The sequence below is a fragment of the Amphiura filiformis genome, chromosome 3 (genome assembly GCF_039555335.1).
Source record: "Amphiura filiformis chromosome 3, Afil_fr2py, whole genome shotgun sequence".
In the NCBI taxonomy this organism is placed as follows: Eukaryota; Metazoa; Echinodermata; class Ophiuroidea; order Amphilepidida; family Amphiuridae; genus Amphiura; species Amphiura filiformis.
In genome coordinates this window covers 16,429,991-16,454,338 of record NC_092630.1, presented here as the reverse complement: position 1 = coordinate 16,454,338, position 24,348 = coordinate 16,429,991, and the positions used below count along the sequence as shown (strand labels likewise).

The following is a 24,348-nucleotide window of genomic DNA, read 5'->3' as shown; positions in this document are numbered from 1 at the left end:
GCTCAAATTTGTCACTGCAATAACACATCACCTAAAAATATAGTACGGTACTGTAGCAATAATGTTTTAAAAAATGGCCGGTATCGTTTCGACGGCAAACTATTTGAAACTGGCGCCATATTTGTGTCTCCCACATTGCATTGCGGTGACCTTGAACACGCTGAGTTCAATCACCTCGGATTCAGAATAGCGCTATTGATTGCCACTATAAACAGCCAAGATAACGGATAAGTCACATTCTATTGTAATCCCATATGCGTATAAGGATACCGTATAAATACCGTACACCACTATAAACACGCTCATAGACTATTCAATAACTTGATAACATTTAAAAAATCTATGGTTATTGGTAATATTTTGTCAACAAAATCTGTTTACTTGCTATCGGAAGCTAAAGAAGAAACAAAAAAGGAGGGAAGATGAGCAAAGATGTCACTTGGTACCCCGGATTCGAACCTTAGACCCCTCGGTGCCAAACACATGATCACCGACCAGTAGCTACAGGGGTTGCGCTGGCCTGGCCAGTGATTCCCTGAGCATAGAGCACTTGCACTTAGGGTGATTGCATCATCGCATCATGTGGGAATCATGCATGTGTGGTGGTTATATCATATCAATGTGGTATTTTGAGGTACTAATGGGTGTTAGGGCTTAAGTTCTGGTCACTTAAATGGCCTTAAAAACCATGCAGTGTTCACTCAGGGGCTGTAGGTCCCACAATTGTAATGTACTTTAATATTATACCTATCTTTCAAAATCAAGCCTTTCGAAAGGTGCTGTATTTGTACCAAAATCTGAGATTTAAGGACTGAGTAAGGCCTTTTACTCTACATACGATTGAAATATTAGCCAAACGCGTACACAATGTTCGTAACAATCATGTATGGCATACAGAATGTTCATTATTCATCACTCCGACTGACCTTAAACGATGGAGTGGCAAACATTGGCAACATAGGTGTTGGATTAAATAGCAAATTGCTTTTGTTCCATGAAAACTAACATTTTGTGGGGAAAAAATAAAAATCTATGGAATTGTATTTTTCACAAAATTTGCATTTTTTATATAATTTTGCAGCTGCTGCTTGGCAATCTGACATGTTTGAACTTTATCTACTTTCCAGGTTTGAACAAGTTTTAAAAGGAGTTATAATTTTGCCTTAGGCTGGCCAGCCAGTGAAAAGCTAGTTAAAAATACCCAAACTTGACCCAAAAATAACTCCTGCATGTACGTCCTGTGACCTACTAAATAAATGCAAGAGGCTATTGTTGGATTGCCACGTTCCCATACAAAAGAATATTTTCAAGAGATACTTCTATTTTAAACTACATAATGCCATTTTGTCTGTGATATTATTGGGTAGACATCAGTCGTTCTATTTGCTAAAGGAAAATCGTGTGATTGTATGTATGGGCACTTGATAAGTACAATGCAAATACGTAATTGAACACTCAGCCGTATTATTATAACAAACTAATTAAATAACAATTATTACACACTGATCATTTTAATGTGTTTACTTATCAAGCAATTCAGGCACCAAAGAGATGATTTGAAAGTTTTGACAAATTTCTTTATGGTGCAATTTTACTTTGTTGTTCAACTTTATAAATGGTAAAAAAGATTATGTTTTTTTTACTGCATGTAACTTATCTTTGCATTAACCCTAACTTTCACCATGCTTTTTGGCTATGGGAAAGGAAAGAAGGAGAGAGAAGATGTACAAAGAACTTGTTTGCTCCCTTCAGGATTCCAACACCCGACCCCCTGCTTGTCAACCCACTCAATCGGCGTAAGGTAGCCATGGGTCTTTTGCTGGCCTAGCCAATGAAAGCGTGCCTATATGACTTTTGTGTCATCCTGTTGCACGCATGCGCAGTGGCTTTGTGCGATTGAATTTTGTTGGATTAAGGATGGTATAGGGTTAATTTACATATAAGCGTGCACCAGTCACCCATTATGCAAAATGCACGGTGCTGCGCCAACTGTGTGCAGTGTGCACATAATTCCAAGTCAAACAAAATAGGGGCCCCGAATAGGGGCAGGACTTTTCTTGCACAAGTGAAAATGGGATGCATATCACTGGCTATAACACAGGGAAAGAACACTTTCATACTTTTGCCAAATTTGAAATTAGGCCTACATTATTACAGATTTGATTTTTCTTTACCTTGAGGTTGAATATTCACAGAATCTTTCCCCAACAGGGCAGAGTCAGTAGATCTTCGCAAGAGTCTAGGTTTAGACTTCACAACAGTCTCACTTTCTGGGACAGTTCTCGCATCAGGTGGCGCAAAACCTGTGCTTTCAAGCCCACCATGAGTGCTAGACTCTGGCACAGTATTTGATGGAGAATAGAAATCCCCATCAGTTGATCGTCTCAACAGTTTATGATGATGCTTTTGGTTTAGCTTTACAATTTTAGAGTCTTTTTGCGTCGCTCCGGCAGAAAGGTTCGGTTTCTGTGACAGTTGTGGTACGGATGATACCCGTTCACCAAAGTTTGGTGGGATGTTTAGAGCACCTTCAGTTGCTCTTCTTGTGAGCCTTGGTGGTTTTGATACACTCCGTGGTCTTAATGTCTCTATCTCTGTGCTTGACATCACCTCGGACAGAGATGCTCGTCGCTGCATTCTCAGTGGTGCTTTTGCTACAGTTCCCCTTTCAGCAACGACTCCTTTTTCATCCATTTCGAAGAAGTTGAATTTTCTTGGCTGCTTATCGTAAACTTGGCTGCTATCAAAGATCTTAGGTCTTAGCATTTCTGGTGTGGTTGGTACAGTTAGTGGGACTGTGGTGTCTATGTCATAGCGGTCATTATGGTTGACGTCACTTGGACATCCTTTGGGAACGTTAACAGGTTGTGTGTCTCCTAAAGCCATGGCTAATGGATGGAATGGGTCTGTTAAGGACATAAAAATACAACATAAAATGAAAATAATTATGAAAATAATTAGTAATATTTTTATATTCAATCTTGAAGTACAAAATAACCCACCCAACTCTAGTCTATGTGTGAACGGACATATATCAGTCGGGTGCTTTGTAAAAATGAGCAATAATTTTTTTACTCATTGTGCTTGCATTTAAAAAAAATCTACGATGGCCAAAACAACCGACTGATTTTACATGCATACAGCTAAAAACAAACAAATGCAAAATCTGGTTTCGTTAAACTCATAGAACAGGTTTAAGTGTACTACAACTGCATTGTCAAATCATATTTACGCATCCCCTGTTTTATACCCTAAAGCAAGTTTCAACTATAGGTTTTCCCGTCCAATTTCAAACTTTGGTCGTTCAGTTTAATATAAGTGTCATTCCTTTTCGCGCGAAATTGAATGAACGCTTACATTCTCGATTTCAATTTAGCAAATGTGCAATCTATTTCGTTTAATCGCATTCAAAATTCTAAATAGTGCACTCAATTTCGCACATTGTGCAGCAAATTACGCAAATTGTGCAGCCAAATTCACGTGGCCTTCAATTCAGAGCCTATTTGGAAATACAAATTCATATATGCGGAAACAAAATGGAAAAATGTTAAAACAAATTAGCAAAGTGCAGAATCAAATCCAGAAGTTCTTAAATTTTTTACAATGGTTCAAATATAAAAATGCTATTTATATTACACATTAGATACATGTATCGTCAACATTGTTCAAACAAGCACGTTGCTATATTAAAAGAAAAAAAAAAACATTTTAAGTCATGTTTAAAATTGCCGTATGCATAGGCCTATAGTAAAAAAGAAAATGAATTATAACTAATTATAATATTTTTCATGGTTTAGTTCAGAAACCATAAAGTGATGTATATGTCCCATAGTTCAATCAAGCTCAGTCTGGTTAATCATTACTGTGGTTAATCATATAAATTATAAAAATATAATGAAACTCTTCCTTTAAGTTAATGCTACTTCTTCTTACGATAGGTCTTTTTTAAATCTTCGTATTTTTAATTGTATAATATATATGTATAGTATAAGAATAAAAACTGAATGAACACAGTCAAAACAACATCCAGAACACAGTCAAAACAACATCCAGAAATTAAATAGCTTAGCATATTTTGCAGTCGACTTATAAACATATCCTTTACATTACAACCTGTTTAATTAGACCCATTTCGTGTCCATTTCATTGTGTGAAAATCTGAACTATATATAGGCCTATAGTATAACATTTTATAAATTTTATTCGGGGTGGGGGAACCGACCATGATTGGGGGCACCGGGTCTGATTAGGGGCACAAGCCGTTTTTCGACCATTTTTCTGTGGGATTTTCGATTTTCAGATCGATTGGGGGAACGTGCCCCTATGGCGCTTCGCCACTGGATTAACTGACATGTTAAAGTGTTAATATTGCTAACACCCGAACGTGAACGACGTTTTAAATATATTTTAATGCGTTTGTGTGTTTAAAACAATATTAACATGTTACATTCGTATTCGTACATTTGCAAGCATTAATGTGTTTATAAATGAACACTGTACCTAAAGTAAACTTCTCATTACAAGCATTACCCATTAAAACATTTGTGTGTTTATTCTGTGTTACATAGGGCTACTCACTTTTTTTCTGCTGCAACGTAGGCGTAGGGCCTATAGGCCTATGTCAGTATACTTGAAAATGCACATAATTTCAAATTGAATTCCTTTTAAGCTAATTAGATTGTCAATGCATGAAATTGAAAATAGGATTAACAACGTTTACGCAATCCCCGTGCATCTTTGGCGAAATTGATTGCCTATTTCTTTAAATTAGGCGTCTAATGGTGAAATTGAAACATTCGAGAACGAAATTGAACTCACAATAATGAATTGTTCTGATCATACATTAATTTGATTGAACTAAAATGAAATCGATTGCTCACAATGCGAAAAAGAAATCGGGATTCGCTTGCGATCATTCAATCTTCTTGGCAACGAATGACACTTTTATTAAACTGAACGACCAAAGTTTGAAATTGGACGGGAAAACCTATATTAAAATTGACAATAATTTAATTTGATTTTGATTTGATTTGTTCGGGTTTTTTGGCAACTGAACATAAGGAAATGCATAAGACAGGGAAGTGAGAGTATGTCTAGTACTTTCATTTCTCTGATATAAAGACTGCTAAATTCATGATATTAAATCATGATACTGAAATTCAGTAATATCACAGTCATGTGCCTATCATGATATAAACATACCATCATCACAAAATGGTGAAAAAAATACTTTTCTACTCAATCTAAAATGCTACAATTAATGTATGATGCAATAAACTTACAATTTGCGTAGTAGTAATTTCTGGCACATCAAAGTGTATGATCCTGTAGTAACAAACACTTGGTCCATAATAACAACATCAACATTGGTTCTCTGATATTGTTGGACTTCAGCTTGTCAACACACCCCCAGACCGCTCAATTGAAGCCTGTGATTGGCTGTGCAGCTCCTTTTATCTCCATATTGAGACTTGGATTGGGTCAAAATTTAGTGGGAGAATGATAAGAACTACTCTAGTTGACAGAAAATGCTAGAAAAGTGTGGGTTTTGTTGTGTGGGCTTTGTGCCAAGTATAGGATTCTCTGGTGGTAACCATGGTTGTATAATAAGTTTAACCATTTTGATACTAAAACTGTTCAAGGTCAAGCTGAAGAGACTGATAAGAAAGTAGTTTTGTGAACAGAAAGAAGGAAACATGTCAATTCAATGATGTTCAGGCCAGGTTCGTAGGGGTGTTCAGCTCCTCAAATTTAAAAACATTTAAAATTTAAAAACATACTAATTTGTGAGCAAAAAAAATCAGTGTTTTTTATGCTTCTTTGTTCATAAAAAGGTCCAAATTTTAGGAAGGACCACTTTTCACAAAATTGCCCCCCCCCCTTCCTGAAAAACCACTTTTTCAAAATCTGCACCCCTCAAAAAATCTAGTCTAGTTCAGGAAATGCATCTTTCCTCATTTACAAGGAGAGAAAAAGATTTATTTTTTGGAGGGGGTACTAGCAGATTTTGCAAAAGTGGACCTTTTTTCCAGTGGAGCAGTTTTGTGGAGGTGAAGTGGAGGCGGTACGACTACGAGTATGTGCGGCAGTCAAGGGACCCCTTTTCAGACTCTCTGGCAGTTCCTTAAGACCCACATTTGCATCATGCTCCAATTCATTGAGCCTATAATAGTATAACTCGTATTGTAGCTCTTTAGCTCAAATTTGGAACAATTTTGGATTTTTTTTAGCTCCAAAGCCTAAACTTTGGCCCGAAAAATGTTGAAATTTCAGTTCATCAAGTCCTTATATTGCCCCAAATCAGTTCTTAGTTCCAAAGGTTTGGCACTCTGTACTGCACAGTGCACACCCCTACCAAAATTTAAGTTGAGTGTCCCGGGGTGGGTTTCTTTGGATCTTTTTTGATCAAAAGAGCATGATTTTATGGCTTTTAACACTTGCAATTTGGGATTTTTTGGGACAAAAGTGCACCCAGCCTTCCTGGTTTCAACAAAAACAACTGAAACAAACAAACAAACCCCAAAATATACAACTGTACATTAAACAAAAAAGCAACAAAAAATCCCAAGGGATGGTGCAATAATTCAATTGAATTATGGGGGGGGGGCAAAGATTTTTTGGCAGGCCAAAAGGGGTGGGGCAAGCATTTTTTGGCAGGTCGAAGGGGTTGGGGGAGCAATTTTCGGCTGGTCAAAAGGTGGGGGCAAGCAAGATTTGGCACAGATATTTTGGGCAATGTTTATTACGGCCTAAAAAGGTGTAGGAACGTTAAGAACGCATTCAAATATGCAAAATTTCCTGCTCGCATCATTTATGATAAGTTAAAATTTTGGTTCGCTAAAATCTTGCATGTATAAGGGAGAGGTTTTTTTGACACGTCGAAAGGGGGCAAAGATGTTTTGGGGCGGCCAAAGGGGAGGGCAAGCTATTTTTGGCATAACATTTTAAAAATTCAACACCCCGGGGTAGGCCTACACATAATTATTGCACCACCCCTAAAATTATACAAGCTAAAAACAAACTCTGATATTCCCGCACCACTTTACCATCACACACAAATGGATAAGAACAGAGTGGTCTACAGGGAGAATAATAATACACTTGAACTTTATATCTCCTGTCCAGTGTAATGCTAGTCCAACCAGTATAGAGCTAATTCTCATATTTTAATGATGAACTGAGGAAAATATACCCTATGTGGACAGTGGTGTTAGACTACAAAATGAAAGGTCACCACCCTTTAGATTCCAGCATGTTTTACTTGTCACGTTTTTCTCATGCTGTGCGAGTCCAGGATGCTGGATACAATTGTTGCATTGGCTACATCCATGGTCAAGCAAAATCCATAAGCTTGGTGAAAGAGATGGAAGTCAACATGGTCAAGTGTGCTCAACTTGGAAACCTGGGCATCCTGAAAAAATTAGGTCAATGTATTATTTGATTATTGGCAATGTGAAGGTCACAAGAGAGCATGAAATTTGAATCCAGTTTGAGCCAGAACTTTGTTTATTTGGGGTACCAGGTAATCCTACAGCTGACAAGGACATGAACTTGGCCTGGTTTCTCACTTTACCTGGAAATGTCCTCAGGAAAGGCCTTCAATTTGTTCCAAAATTTGACCTCCAGTTATTATGGAGTACCAGATTCTGTACCCAACTTATTCAAAGGCCATTTCTAACATTACTGGATTAATGGACTTTTTCCTGACAGATGAGTATGAATGACCCACAGGTTAGGATTTTGACCTTTACCTGATTTAAATGTCACAGGATGTAAACTTGGCAGTATGTTTGTTTACAATGCCAGATATTGCCAAAGAGTAAATGGAGAATATGATTCATGGGAAAAACCTTTTTACAAAATATTGATATTGTGTTTGGGAACAGGATTGATCATGGTACACTTTAACCAGGACTTAATAAATCCACTGTGAGATGTTTACAAGGAAACATGATTTGAACAACCCTAACCAGGAAACAAGGAAGTAGGAAGGTGGAAGGTACATGTATATAATCAAACAAATCCTTTTCCCGCATTGCAAATCTCACTTTGGACATGGGAAATATAGCCATTCCCATTTCAAGTTCAATCAGACACCCAAGAGGAGCATTGAGGAATGGTTATCATGCAAGTCCCAAAGTTTTAAACTCCTTTAATGTGTAACTTGAGTTACCCAACCAAAAAAACAAAAACAAAAAAAAACAACAACAACAAATATACCCTAAAAATCCCAAACCAACAATGACAGCAAACACACACAAACAAAACATGAAAAAATACTACAAACACAGTAATTATAATGCTGAAACAAGGGTGGACTTACGTGCTCTCTGAATAAATTTGTTTTAAAAGGAAAAAAGGACTCCTCTTAGAAAGCCCAAAACAGTCGCTTTGTAAAAAACTTTCAGCACTCCAGAATTTTTTTTTATTGAGTGGGCCCCCTTTTCAGACAACCTGGATCCGCCCCGGGGATCCGCCCCTGTGCTGAAAAGATCTGCACACATAATTAACACTACCTACACTCATTCCCAATACATACTAACAAACATGTGACCCAGACCTACATGGCTAACTATTGCTCATCTTGGTCATGCTGATGGCATTAGATGACATTATAAATAATTTGCTCCAGTAACTTTTAGTTTGAAATCTGAATCATCCAGGATGAAATCTGAATCTGCTCAGTCCAGGATGCAGGCCTAGAGGTGGACAAGTCATGTGTTTACTTTGCATACCAACCATGCATTATGCTCCTCATATGACATAACCTTTGCTTGTGTGTTTCATCACATCTACTATTATCATGCACAGCACTTGTTTTGATTCCAATGTTAAACAAGAACCGTCAATGCAAAATAAAGGAGAAATGTATATTTCAGTGTTTTATATATTTTGCTGGGGGGGGGGGTTAGTTCAAAGGTGTGGCAGATTTACGGCTTTCTTTGCGTCAATGTGGGTCACAATTGTCAAAAAATTGTTTGATGGATGTAAAATGTCATCCAAAAATCTGGAAAAAGTGCAGATTTTCATTGTTTTTTACCAAAATTTACGAACAAATTCAGGACTGACGGAAGGACAATTTAAATTTCCGTCAAATTTGGAATAATTTGGGGGTATATTTCGGAATCCCAGTCGCATATCCCTACTCAATCAGAAATCAAGAATCCCTTCCTCGATTTTTGATTAGAACTTAAATAGAGCGTTCATATTACATATTAAATGGTGCACTTTTCAAACACTGTAGGACCTTCGGGCGTTGAAAGTACGTAAAAAATTGCAGACCTATATCTCAGAAGTTGTATAATCAAAACAGACATGATATTTAATATCCAAACAAATTTGACATTCAGTAAGTGATAAAATTGTATTCAGCAAAAACTATATGAATACAGTTGTTTCATTTTTACAATAAATTTCTTATCTACATTTCTTTTTTCAGTATGAGATACATGCAAATACATGTATGACGACTGTTGACATTTCAGAACCAAATTTCACAATCTTCATTTATAGCAATCATTATAAAATAAATTTTACATGAAGTTGTTAGTAAATAGGGAAGCATGAGTACAACACATACCAAAAATAAATGTACAGCATAGCATCGTTGGGCAGGAAAAACCTCCTACATGTACATATGTACTGTACATGTGGCCCTTGATCATGTTTAAAACAACACTGCCAAGAGGTTACATGGGAGGTATTACTTTAAACATGTTCAGGGGCCAATGACACATAGGAGGTCTTTCCTGCTCAACAACAATTGGAGAAAAAAATCTCATTGTGTAGTTATTTTCTTTCACTGCTACATGTACAGTACAGATGCAGAAAACGAAGTGGCAAAATTTAACAAGGTACAAACCAAGTTACTTCAATGCACATAAAATACTTAATTAATATCCATCTTTGACAGCAAATATCGTGCTATTTACATATAAGCACATCATGCACTCTCCTATTAAAGTGTACAAATTATAATACTTCATACATATGTATCATACAATAAGAATAGTTGTGTTTGACACACCCTGTATGTGTGCTGCTCTTACAAAAATGTATGATATGGATACACCCTGTATGAATGCAGGCAGGATTTTGATAGAGACTATGAAGACCTATAATAATGGACAGTATGTAATAGATCTAAATTAAAGTGATTCACACTAATCTGGATTTAATTATATCCACTGCCTGGAGCACACAGAGGTGAACTGCATTAGCTACCTGGAGCAATGCCTTTGTTCACTGGTTTTAACCTTAGCAGTTGTCCACTTTGTGCGCCACTATTAATAATGCAACAATGGTACTACCACTAGCTAGAAAGCCTAGAATGGTATTGTATACCGGTACTCTATTTCTAATACTCTAGATAGAAATAATCAACTCAAGCTCTTACTTCTATCCTAGTGGTACAAATTGCCCTCAGTTTGTTAAAGTTGAAGCTATCAATGGCTGTCTGCAAAGGTCATATAAGTCCGTAGCAATGTTTAAAACTTGCAATAACTCGCACAAGTTCCTGCATTAACAATGTAGATACATTTTAGTTCATACCTGAAAACAGCTATTGCCAATCATGATTTCTGATTGCAGCCCAAAAATGACTACATTATGTACAGAATATATACACTCTAATCTGTCCAGTCAAATTTGCTACCAGTGGCGTTGCTAGGGGTTGTGGCCCCTGGGGCCAAAGATACATAATGGTGCCCCCAACTCTTGAAACAATTGCACGCAGAGCGCACAGAATTTTGCACAAATACTAAAAATTAATTTTGGTTTTAATTTAAAGTTGAATTTCCGTTTTAAATTGATCTTTCAAAAGATTATTTGTGCTGTAATGCACATGAAAATTTTGACTTTCATTGCTTAGAGGGACGCAGAATCAATGCTGAATTGGTCAATTCGGAGCCCCCCTAAGGTGGCTACAGGGCAAGTGCCCCCCTAGCTACGTCACTGTTTGCAACTTCTCCATAGCACCACATTATATTATTTGACCCAGAAAGGCTAATAGCTGCTAATTATGGATAACAACATGTACATGTAGTAAATTACCTTCTTTTTCTCACAACTCCTAATTCATACATTCATTCAACATTTCCATCCAGGCAAAGCACCAGCATTTGGGGGGGAGGACTAAAGTAATATGGGGCAAAAATCAGAAAAGAATCCAAAAATTTATTTTTATACTGTTGCGGGGACAATGAGAGAATTTTTCTTTGGAGGAGGATTCCTCCATGCCCCAATACTGATGACCCACTTGTGTTGATGGATTATTACAAGAGAGTAACTGTGACACAATCATACAAAATGAGCCATTTGTTAACCAAAACCAATTCAAATTTGTTCCCATTTCAATCTTTGTCCAATTTTACTCAATTGTACTTGGCTAAAATATCCTGAAAATCCTCTTGAAATTGAGACTCTCTTTTCCTGAGATATAAGTATTTCTGTAGAAAATCAATCAAATACAAAGAACATTGAACTTTCATAAAATTTCACAAATTTTCAAAATATCTACACCTGGACAAAAAATTACAACTAAGTCTCACAAAATCGCAAACTTGTGAAATCTGACCACACTTGCCACCATTACATTCACATGTACAGCAAGACCACCCGCTGAGCCAAAGGTGCTTCCTGTCTGCAAGCTGTAATGGCAGCACTCAGCAGAATCACAAGCGATTATTTTTAATCAGGATTTTTTATTCGCCTAAGCTCATTCTCACAATTAATTTTGCATGACAAATGGGTCATTTTGTTTCATTGTGCTACCTACAAATGAAATTGTGTCCAGGGCCGGATTTACCTTTATTGGGGCCCTGGTCCAGGCCAAAATTTGGAGGCCCCCAAACGCAGCGTGAGGAAGTCATCTGCACTTAAGTGGCAAAGCTTTGCACTTAAAGTGCGCAAACTTTTTTTGCAATTTTGTACACTCTTTTTGGCCCAAAACTGGTGTTTTTGGGCTTAAATGGAAGATGCACACTGCACAGGGCAATTTTGGGCCGGGCCCATCTGGTAAATCCGCCCTGATTGTGTCCACGTAGTTATATTTACCTGTACTTGTTATGCTATCATTAAATCTCTTACGCACTATTTCAGCAGTGTATATGAATTAATCTACACATTTTCTTGTCCATGCGTAAAATCTGAAGATTATGGTACATTATATTCACAATTAAGGTACACACAGAAGAAATATTCATGCAAATTACAGTATATTCTAATTAAAAAATGTTCCATTTCGTGCAAATGCACTTCTTGATCATTTCAAATAACTTCTTATTTTGCACACCATTTAACCCCAATGCCTATAAATCTTACAGTACAAAGCCACTGTACAGGCATGCATCCCATGTGATTTGATGACGCAATTAAGTCATATTGTAACGCACAATTTCATTGGGCGGGCCAGCGAAACGTGTGGCTACCAGTCCCAATTGAGTACTTGGCTCCTGAGGGGTCCCGGGTTCGAATCCATAGGGGTCATGGGTTCGAATCCTGAGGGAACAAACAACTTTAACTTCTGTGTTCATCTTCTCTATTTATTCCTTCCTTTTTTCTAGCACCAAAACACTTTCAGCATTAGGCCGTGTAAAATTAATATTTTGGTTCTCGTCCCTCCCTCCTCAATTTCTGGGATTTGTCAGATTTTTTTTTTTTTTTTTTTTTTTTTTTTATAGATTTTTCAATTTTTTTAGACTTTGGAATGATTTATGAAATCTTCATACATATAAATAAGTTTATTAGAGAACAAGCATCACTTCCAAGTCTTTTGTGGTACTCTAGGGGTTTATCCTCAGAATCTCACATTTGAAAAAAAAAAAAAAAAAAAGGGCCTCATCGTTCCTCGAGCACTGTTGGAGAAGACCGAAAACTACTGACAATGCTAATTTTACATTGAAAAAAAAAAAAAAAAAAAACACCTCCTCCCTCATCAATTCATGAAAATCCTCTGGGCGAGAACCAAAACATTAATTTTATACGGCCTTAGGGTTAACTTTTTAAGTAATAAGAACCAATCTAATAGAGAGAGGATTGTTACACACAAATACATGTAAAGTTTGATTCATAAAATTAAAGGCAGTTTTTTCTACAAACTAATTTTGTGCTTAAGACATTACATTTTCTCATGTTTTATAATGGGCTATTTCAGCTGAAATCCATATTCTCTCTATGGAAGACATGACCTTACTCTCCAACACGGGCAAATGGAGTCGCCCATGTCTTCCATAGTGGGTGTACATGTATGGATTTTGACTGTAAAAGCCCAAATTAAACCACACACAAGTTACACTTTGGATATACTTTTAGAAAACTAAATCCTAAATATTTTAGAATCACAATTTTGCAGAATGTTGGAATTTTTTGAAGGCTACTTGATTGGTATTTAAAGCAATAATATGTGATTTGCATAAAGAATAGATTCCTACATGTAAATGTTAGTTTTCACTGATCACATTGTCCTCTTTTAATTTTGAGCCAAACAAATATAAGGTAAAATGAAGAATATTGCTATTTCATTCCAGCGTCAACAATGCATGTATTAGCTCGCCGATCGTACATGTATTATTATTGAACGGAGCTTCACATACTGTATTAGTATAAATAAGATGCAAGATGAATAGCGATATGCACACAGTTTATACATCACTCATTCAATGCATAGTTGATTCATTGATAACACATGCATGAGACATGTCAGCCATCACTTGATCGGTGAACTCAGAATAAAACCGGAGATCTCCGGATTTAATACAAAAACTTTAATTTTACTGTAGTTGAAGCTTAGGCCAAAAAAAAAATATGAATTGTTTGCTTGTCTATAGATCACTTTCAGAAGTTGGGCTGGTCGTTTTTTTTCGTTTTTTTTTTCCCAAGACCAAAAATATAATAAGAAATATTTGTCTGTAAAGCACTCACTGACCACAGAATTTCTACCAAAGACAAATTCAAGGTAAACCATGTACATGCCTGGCAGATTTAAAATACTGCATTTTTAAGTTCAACAATATTTTACTGGTGTAGATGCTGAGGATGATAATACAAAATATCGGAACTCTCATCCAAGGGCAACTAGACAATGCAGGGGAAACATGCAAGAAATGGTATATTACAACATTTCTTTTATATCTTCAAATTTTCAGACGACCTTTTGAGGGAAAATTGTAAAAAAAACCTTTTTTCAAAAAAAAAGAGTTCTACAGGACTACTGGACGGTCGGACGAGGACTAGCAAACTTTTCTTATTGGCCTTAGTCTTTCACAATGATATTTTAGTACACCACTGGGCATTACAATCATGCAAAAATTAGAAATTCCAGAAAAATTGAGGGTGTCGCTGTGGAGCAAATCACATATTATGGCTTAATGTTCTAAAGATTAACACTTTTAGGTAAGAAATTGTGCAAGTCAGAAGGTAATTCAGTTTTCAAAATGAAAATGTCAATACAAAAACCTGATTCTACAATGTATATATTAATTCTCCTTGCACAATGCCAAAGCCTCAAATTTCACATCTAAAGTTCACACCTCCGATAGAGTACAGGAGAAGGTTGCTAGAAGGCCTGGCTTAAGGAAAGGAAAACAATATTAGATTTCAACTGTCACTGTTATAAAAACAGTCTGATGGCTCTAAATCTATTGTGTGATGAAGGTCAACAGAAAAAGTATATCTACCTTTAAAAATCATTTTATTAGCACACAAGAAATATCCATGTATCATAAATATAAGAATTCATATGATACACTTCATTTAAAGGGAGCATGCTATCATTCATTCAATTCAAGGTTTCAGATTAACTTAAATTAACTGATAAATTTATGTGTAATCAATTAATAAAAAAACAAATTCAAATGAATTTGATAACTTGATACCTCCCATGTTGAGTCACAGGATAATCCTAAACAATAATTGTTCATGCTGGCAGTGGTAGTATAGATCAAGATTTAGTTTCTTGCTCTCCACACAAACCATGTGCCAATGTGAATGATAGCATCACAAACCCTCTTAGACTGCTGAAATCTTTCCCACAACATCATCAAGCACGACTTGTAACAAGGCTTTCAATATGTTAATCGGCTACTTCATCCTAACTGCCCTGAATACTATAAAAATACAATAGCACAAAGTGACAAGCCTGAGCATCCCATGTGATGCGATTATGCAATCAACCGTGCACACATACACATGAAAACGCTGGCTGGGCCAACGCGATACTCATGGCTCGCTATTCCCGGTCCTCCGTTGTTCCATACTAGACCAAAGCAAAAAAACTTTTTTCTTCATCTTCTTTCTTTCCTTTCCCTTCGCCAAAAAGCAGAAAGGGCATAAAGATTTAAATTTATCAGTCGTGAGCATCAGTGAGTAGTCACCATAAAATATAATCTCTGTCTACAAGTTCCCAAGTGGACCTTTTTTGCGGTATATACAATGTACATTCAAATTGACAAGATAGTTTGTGTGGAGAGTGAACAGAATCAAACTGGTGGCAGAGACTAATCAAGAATTGAAATCATATTTGTGTCCCTCTAAAATATTTTTTGTCTGCTTTTGTTTTTCTCAACTTCTTATCTGTCACCTTTTGTTGGCTGTGTAATTTGCCCCCTTTATGAAAATATACAGATCTTAAAATACTGTTTGAAAATAAAATCTACTGATAATATATGCATGCATGTTGACACAATGCTCTGACACAAATATGCAACAATAATATATTGTCAATTTGTTTATAAAATGAATAACATTCCATATACAAAGCTAGCAGAATGTATAATTCCACGCAGAAATGTTCAAATCATTGTTTAAAGTTTAGTTCTTAGAGTACATTTTAATTGTTTTTGTATTAGAGCAAGTAATTGGTTGATGGTTCATTTATTGATAATGGCAAGTTTGCTTCTGTCCAACTTGTTCTTAATATCCCCTTTTAACCCCATGGGCACTACCGACCAAATTACCAACATCTAAGAATTGTTTTGATTGCTTGGATGTGCATGAAGCATCCATTTTGACAGTGTATACCATCAATAACATTGTCCTTACAATAATATATATTTTTGTGATTGTACAGCATGCAATTCAAATATTAAAAAACTCACAATGAAATTTCAGGTTATATTGAGTACTTACAACTTTATAAGCTTTGCGGATTCTCGTCAGAATGATGGCTATTACCAACAAATCGCAAAAATGGTCAAAAGCATTTTACTGATTTATGATAACAAATAAGATGTTATGTATGATGTAGCAGCTCTGAGGCCATGTCACTATTTTGGCACAGTTAAAATGAGATTCAAGGCCAAATCAATTGGGGCCAGTTTTGAGTTGACACACCAAAATTGAGTGAACACTGTCAAATAGTCGGTGGGAGAGAATGAACTATAAAAATAGAGACCTCTTTCATATAATCCTCCAATTCAGACCTTGGGTTATCGCCATCTTCCTGGAAGAATTAATCTCTTTTCTGCGCATTATCGAAGCTTGCTTCCTTCTGTGAGTATACATGTATGCCAGTCATATTGACATCCTGGCCGTGAAGTGTTTTGCAATATAATTACACCTATCAATTAGCTTCAAACCATTTTGTCGTAAATAAATGTTGGCATTAAGATTGTGCCTTTTCAATCTGACTATGTACCCCTAACAGTTCCCTATTATACATTTGGGTGGAGTGGAACAAGTGAGATAAAGTGTCTTACCCAAGGACATAACACATTGTCCCTGATGGGGTTCGAACCCACAACCTTGTGATCGTGAGTCAAACGCCCTCACAGTTTGGCAACCGAGATCTTGTCATATTACTGATCAGTCAAAAAGATGAAAACAGCTCTAAATTGTTCACTAAATATTTGTGCGGTACATAGATGTGCAGTCATTACTAAAATCTGGCGCTACACACAAGAGGTATTCGAAAGAAATTGCGCAATTTTGCTAATTCAGTGAGGTATTCTTTGTCATTGTAGTAGCTATACATAATGTCTCACGTTGAGAATGGTGCCCATGTATTCATCTCCTCACCGGTGGGTGGTGCCAAAATAGAAGATCCAAACTTACGCTGCCGTCCTGCGGCAGGAGCAGCTGCGGGGCCATCCGCCGCAGTGATTCCCGCTAACTTAACTCGGTCCAATAATCCACCGCCTGCTGGGACAGAGCCTCCAGCTTGTGCTTGATTTTTGGGCACCATCACTGTCTCTGATGGAGGCTGATATTGGGGACCGAATCCAAAGAGACGACGAGGTTCAGGGGTTATTGTCACTGGAACAAAGTCAGACGAGTCTTCTGTAGGCCTGTTGTAGAACAAAACAAACAAACATACATACATTTGAATGGACTTTCTGAGATCTGTAAAGGGCCCAAAAAATCTTCTTTTTTTTGGACAACATAAAAAAGTCTTCAGCACATTTTTTTTTGTTAATTTTCAAAAACTAGATATAAATATCCAAGAAATAATTTTGTGTTTGTAAATTTTAACCATTTTAGTGAAGTCACTCAAAAAGAAAAAAAGTTTATTTATAATAAAAGGATTTTTTTGCTTTGCCCAAAACAATTTGGGTGAAACAAATGTTTTTTAAAATGTTCATCAAAACTGAGCATTTTTGCCACAATTTGATGCCACAGATGGATTTATCAAGTGTTTACCAATAACACTAATACAAGAAATCTAAATATGTCTACTTTTAGTTGAAGAGAAAGAAACACAGTGAAAGAAACACAGTGAATACAAAATTACATCATGATGCTCATAAATGTTTTCAAAACTTATTGACCAATTCAGCATTATAAGGCCCCAAAGTTACCATATGATATTTCTAGAGTAAAGACCAATCTTAAGAACTGTCTCAAACTTTTTAGACATCATAAAATCATAAGTACTTACACTGATTGAAACTCGGGAGGTTTGACATCTTTTGTATCATCCTCCTCCGGTAGGTACCCAGGTAGGTTACCTGTTCGTTTGGCTGTGCCTGTACCAAAAGCTGACCTGAACATCTTGCTAAGTGACCCAATATCTTCATCTGGGAGAGAAGAAGTTGAAGAGAAAGAAACACAGTGAATACAAAATGACATCTTGTTTTTAGGGGCCTAAGCTTTCGATCCTAGCAGGTTCTTTATCAAAGGCAAAGTGACAAGACAACACACTTGCATAGGGACATGGACTATACACATATAAATGGACACACAGGAAAAGCAAAACAATACAAGACATAATTGTTTCCTGGAAAATATTAATTGGGGGCAGGAAGTTGGATGTCAAGGATGGGAATAAGAGGATAAGGATATGAATGAAGACAATAGAAAAATGAATAGTTAATGAGAAGAAAATTATGACAACATGAACATAAACATAATAATGAATGAATTAGTAAATATATAGACTTCTCCGTAGTCCATTTGCCAATTGAGAATACTCTGGCTATTACATTTAAGCTTAAAACTCTGATTCAATTATTTGTGCACAATTGATAGATTTTCACATCTGATCTTTTTAGTCACCGTACTCCCTCTGTTTGTTAGCTTCCCAAGTGGACTACTGACCGGTGACTTGCGGTTAACATTTTTAACACTGGACTCTATGGAGAGTTAGGCCAATTTCTGGCCTAACTAAAATTGGTCATGATGTAATGCATCTTTTAATGAATCTGGCTTGTGATTGGTCGCCCAGATCTCGTTATTGTTTAAATCCTCCCGACACGTACCATTACCATTAACTATACATAGTACACAACTATCTATGGAATGCGGCGCTTTTTGTGCGGTAGCGAAAGTTGGTGGATGAACGCGTGCGCATCTAGCGCGTATTGTACCACCATGCTTAGTCTTGTGGTTAGATTTGATTGATAAACAAGTATGATTGACAGTGTGTTTTAGAGAACGAAGTCCCGGGGTTAAGTTCTGCTTAAAAGTGAAAGTCCATAGTCGATTTTTAACTCGGATAATAAACTGGCAGATTCTAAAATTAGAATTGTTCAGTATTGAAGTGCCATTATAGTTATGCCATTATGATATGTTGCATTCAATAATATAAGCCTCTACGTATGCTTTACTTTTACTGTCACAAATATAATTACATAAACTTTTTCATAACCATTTTATACTAGTATTTTGATGTAATAAATATCAGTATAATTTCGAGTTCAACTGAATGCGTTCATCATGATTTAAAATAACATATTTTTATTCATCAAACATCTACTATGGCATAGTCTAGTAAATATAGGACACAAAAAACTTAAAGAATAAAGTGGAGGGAAATTAAACAAACAAGAGCACCAATGGCGCTGGCTCTGCGCTTTTTGGTGACAGTGAAAGTAATTGTTCTTGGAGTCGATTGTGCAATGTGACAGACCACATTCAATGGGTACATCTGGTTGGTTGGTAGCTATCTCATTTGCAGAGCATACAAGAATACATCAATCAATTTAGGGAATTACTATTTAGCGACATGAATCGAATCTGGTGGAATTGGATAGAAATGGGTCCAAATGGACCGAAACTGATCAAAATGTATCAAAATACATAAGCCAATGTCAAGAATAGTGTTGTCTGAATAAGGTTTTGGCTATAATTAATTAGTGACTGTACCCACCAAGTTTAATACCTATACAACAATTTATACTAATTTGATCTCAGTTGACCCCAGGTGACCCTGAAATGGCCTTCCAAAACTTTGGCTCTAAATAGTGACTGTACCCACCAGGTTTCATGCCTATCCAACAGTTTTTACTCATTTGACATTAGGGGGAAAAAGAAAGGGGAGGGGTTGAAAGGCTGGAAAAAAGTAGGGGGAACAAATTATGATGATAATGAAGTTAGTCGTTTCTCTCTTGGATGTTGAGACTGTGGCTGGATGGTGCATATAGGCGCTTCATTCATAATTTCTCCCTGCTGGCACAGAGGGTGTTGGGACGATTACCTTAAGACTCGATATCCCAAACCCATCTACAGGTACCCTATCCTGTACACTAAGCTTGTTTTGGCTAATACTAATTGTAACTCTTCAAACAAATGGGTATTGAGGTGTTCACTACCTCATGCCACATGTATTTTGACGACCTATTTAAAAAAAAAAATGAGATGTGTGTTTGTTAGCTTTCAAAATCACTTATTTATAGCAGACTTAGCCAAACAGTTACCGGTATCTACTGCAGGCGTGAAAAATGGTCCTTGGGAAAAACACTGAAAACCTTGCTTTTTTACCATTTTCTGTTAATTTGATTCAGAAATAGGTTGAAAAACACTGAATTAAGTGCCCTCTCATATCTTCTACCTGATCTGTACACTGAGAATGATCTTACCCGTTTTTGAAAAAGTTGATTGAGCTCCAGGCATTGCTTGAGAACCTGGTGATCTTTGCATAACTGCCACAGAGACTCTCCTCCTTGGCCCAGTTTCGTCTGGCGGCTTCAGATCTGTAGTTTTTGCTGGCGATGGAGAACCCATGGCGGGATGATTCTTGTGATCTGCTAACAATTTCTGGAAGTCTTCGCCTGATGGGGCCACTGCTGCAGACTTTGATCTTGTTTTAGCACCGGCCTTGACAAGCTCGGTAGAAGTAGGCTTCAGAGAGCTGTCATCCTTAGTGTTCAGCAGGTCAAATTTTCTTGGATGCTTGTTGAAGATTTCACTAGAGTCAAAAATCTGGAACATGTGTGTGCTAGATGGAGGTGAGAATGCTGGGTTTTCGTCGACGTCATAGCGGTGTGACCGTGCGTCTGGTGAATGGATCTGAAGATGTGGGACGTCTGGCGGAGGTTTTGCCATGATGATGTCTGTTTCCAATCACTAAAAGAAAATGGACACAAAACATTGATTCATACTTACAAGTTGAACATGATGTGCATTTTTAAAGTACAAGTCGATGGGTCGGTGGCAGGAAGACATATCTCCATTGGCTATTAATGCCAGTGACTTGCCAAAAAACTCTGAAAGTAATATTTAACAGGGACTGCCTTTTGAGGAGAGCGAGAGCAATCGCTCTCTACTGCTCTCCTTAAATCTGATAGGAGAGTGATTTTTAGCTCTCCTTCTAGTTGACCATTCTCTCCTTATATTCTATTGTAAATGCTCTAAACAGCTCTCCTTGAAGGCTCCACAGTACAAGAGCTATTTAATGCATTTTAAAAGACAGTCCTATAAAGACCGGAGCACAACATTTTTGGTGATTTGTTCCCCAGTTTCCCCAATTCTCCAAATCCCAATTTTTCTTTTTAAATAGTTATTAAAAAATTTGAATTTTTTTTGGGATAAAAATGCGAAATCCAAAGAAATCATCTCTGCAGATGTACAATAACTTTACAAAGTAGAAAATCTCTATTACAAAGGGTACCGTACTGATCTTAAATCATTTTAGTCAAATGGATTTTATAAAGCATCGTCAGTTACAATCGATTTTGAGACTTACGGAGCTTCGTAACTTAGGGACAACAGGGCATGTACATATACTGTGCATGAGTGGATGAATGCATCTATCACTGGCATCAAGCAATTAATTATACATTGTATATAAAGTGCAGGGAGATACAGCCTTTTGCCACTGAGCCATTATTATTAAAGGAGGATTTCGTGATCCTAGCATCCTCTTTTTATGACATTTTTCAGTAGATATCCATGAAAAAGCTTATTTCCAAAATTTCAGTTGATTCCGATTTTGCGTTTGCGAGTTATGCATGATTATGTGTATTACACTGCTCCATAGACAATGTGTTGTAATTTCGTTCTGGTGCACCAGAACGAAATTCAAATTTGCATGATATTTTTGCTAAACTAATTAATCTGCAAGAAATATTTGGTACATAAACATTATGTAGCCAGAGGTATCCAGTGGTGTAAAAATCTCAACTTTTTTTGGGAAAAGTGGGGGGATGAGGCTGTGGATCACGAAATGCCCCTTTAATTACAGGGTGAATCATTGCTTATTGTAATGGGATCAATGGTTACCACAACTTCACCATTTCATCAGTCTAAAATTGTGATAATAATGCAGATGAAATTTGACAATTTTATGAAATGAATCACTAATACATGTAGAATAGTACGGTGTGTGGAATACAGGGTAATACAAGAATAATAGTATGGTGTGTGGAATACAGGGTGATACAACAGTACAGTACAATGTACATGAGTAACATGACTAAATCTGCCCACTTGGTATACCAGATAACTGCATACATGTAGGAATATCTTTGCAAGCCATACAAGTATTTTTCTAGAAACTATAAACAAGCAAATCTGAGCAAATGTATACAAATTATTTTTTTTTTAAATTTAAATTAATCAGAATTATCATTAAATATTTGTTTGATTCATGAAGTGAATATTATCAATGTAACAAATGGGTGCCATCAGCTTCACGCCTAGAGTCTTTGATGGCATCCACATCTCAAAAATATCCATTTGTGTATACATGTGGTGGCATGTCATGAGTTGGGCACCCCAAAAGGGTGGCGGAATAACACTTTTTCGAAAACTGTGCAACCAATTTGAATGCCACTTCACAACTCCTTGTCCCACAGCAGTGGTTGATACCTCATTTTAATTAAGGCTTAAGCCTAATTTAATATAGATTCAGTGTAGCGAAGCATTAACTCAGACGACAGTGGACGACATTATTCAATGTGGCAACAGCCAAAAGCGTAAACAAAACGGACAATATGACGGCAACACTGCCTGCATGTTGGACGCAATTATTTTTTCCCGAGCCAAGATGCGTTTTTAGCTCTATTGGCCCCATTACAGAAAAAAAAATGCACAAAATATATTTCTCAGTGCAATGTATGTATACATGAAAATAAATAATTTTAGATTCAAAGAAAAAAGAAGAAGAAATTTTTTTAATCATTGCCGGGGGTGGGAATCGATCTCAGGACCCTCTGCGTGGGAGGTGAGACTCTTAACCATTACACCACGTAGTCGCATTGGTATACGTGGGGGGAATTTTCAGTATATATCGTAACATATCGTGCGTTATTCATACAAAAAATTCAAAAAAAAAGTACTTACAATGAGGTTCATTATATTGTCGAACCTCAACGGATTTAGACTGATAAAATAGTGCTTGATAACATGCATACACTTTTGGAATTATTTGAGACATTTTTGTGTTTATGTACATACAATGTATATGGCCACTTAAGAAAAAAAAACATGCAGATTTCATGAGGGTGTTCCCTGCTTTGACAGATGCACAAGTGCAATAGATAGAATAACCAGTTATGCCGCTTGCAAAAACAAACAAACAATAATTTTGGACTAAAAAACTACCAGTTCATTATCCTAAAGCCAAGAATTTTCTGCTTTACAAATGCTAAATTCCGCTTTTCTCCGCTTTGTAATTTTAGCACATTTCTGACATAATAAAATTTCACAAGAATCTTGTGACGATCATTGCGATTTGCAAAGTTGGGATGGGTGATTGGGTATCATGGCTGCAATGGGAGGTAGGACAGGCGTTGTACGGTAAATCTATGACGGAGTTTACTTTATGTTGATGAATTTTGAAGACCCATTTCATTTAGTATTTTATTTATTTCTTTTCAATTGTATTTATTTCCTTTTTCTAGGTCATTTTTGCTTATTTTTTATATTTTTTTCTCATAAATGCGTTTTCCGCTTTACCTCGGAATTCCGCGATTTTCGCGGAATTTCCGCAACGCGGAAAATTCTTGGCTTTACATTATCCTTTAAATTCATACACACTATGTACCAGCGCGCATGATTGGTCGAGAGCCAGGCATACGGTATCCCGAATGTGTTTTTTAATAATAGAGTTTTGGAATTAAATCATATTTTTTAATAATGTTATTGGTAGTTTTTTGTTATTATTTTGATGAAATAAGACTCACAAAATGTTCTGGCATGTATGAGTTGCCCCTCAGGCATAAACAACATCATGAAAATATATGAATGAATCCCTAATTTAGAGAGTTTTTCCCATCACCAATTGAGAGAAAATGTTTACGTGCTTAGTGCCTTGTGTTTGAACACTCGCGAACATCACATACATCACCTGCGCTTTGCATAAATAGTGAGCAAGCTTACATGTACGTGTGTATATGGGAAAATGAAGGATAATTATGGTTTTATGTTACTTACAATTTTTAGTTATTTTGATGAAATAAGAATCACAAAATGTTCTGGTATTCTCTTGGTCGGGCTGACGTCACAAAGGGGAAATAGCCTTGTAAAACCAGTGTGCGCATACATGTACATGTGCAGTTCCCCTTTCTCGAGCTGGTTGCTATGCGCGCTCTTACAAGTGCAAAGGGGACGAAGGGGACAATGTTCCCGGATATCCGACCAAGTGAATGTATGAATGGGTCATTCATATCAGGGTCTTAGCTTAGTTCTAGTAAC

The 24,348-nt window shown here is 36.6% G+C and overlaps 1 protein-coding gene across 1 annotated transcript in view; it reads right to left on the bottom strand.

The window, feature by feature from the left end:
- LOC140147093 (uncharacterized) overlaps positions 1 to 24,348 on the bottom strand; it is a 34,985-nt gene that overhangs the window by 4,807 nt on the left and 5,830 nt on the right. Inside the window, exons 2-5 of the mRNA XM_072168866.1 lie at positions 20,292 to 20,778; positions 17,873 to 18,011; positions 16,978 to 17,282; positions 2,175 to 2,906 (exon numbers count right to left, since the gene is read on the bottom strand). Of these exons, the coding sequence (XP_072024967.1) occupies positions 2,175 to 2,906; positions 16,978 to 17,282; positions 17,873 to 18,011; positions 20,292 to 20,757 (1,642 nt within the window). The 5' untranslated portion in view covers positions 20,758 to 20,778. The remainder of the gene's footprint in view (positions 1 to 2,174; positions 2,907 to 16,977; positions 17,283 to 17,872; positions 18,012 to 20,291; positions 20,779 to 24,348) is intronic.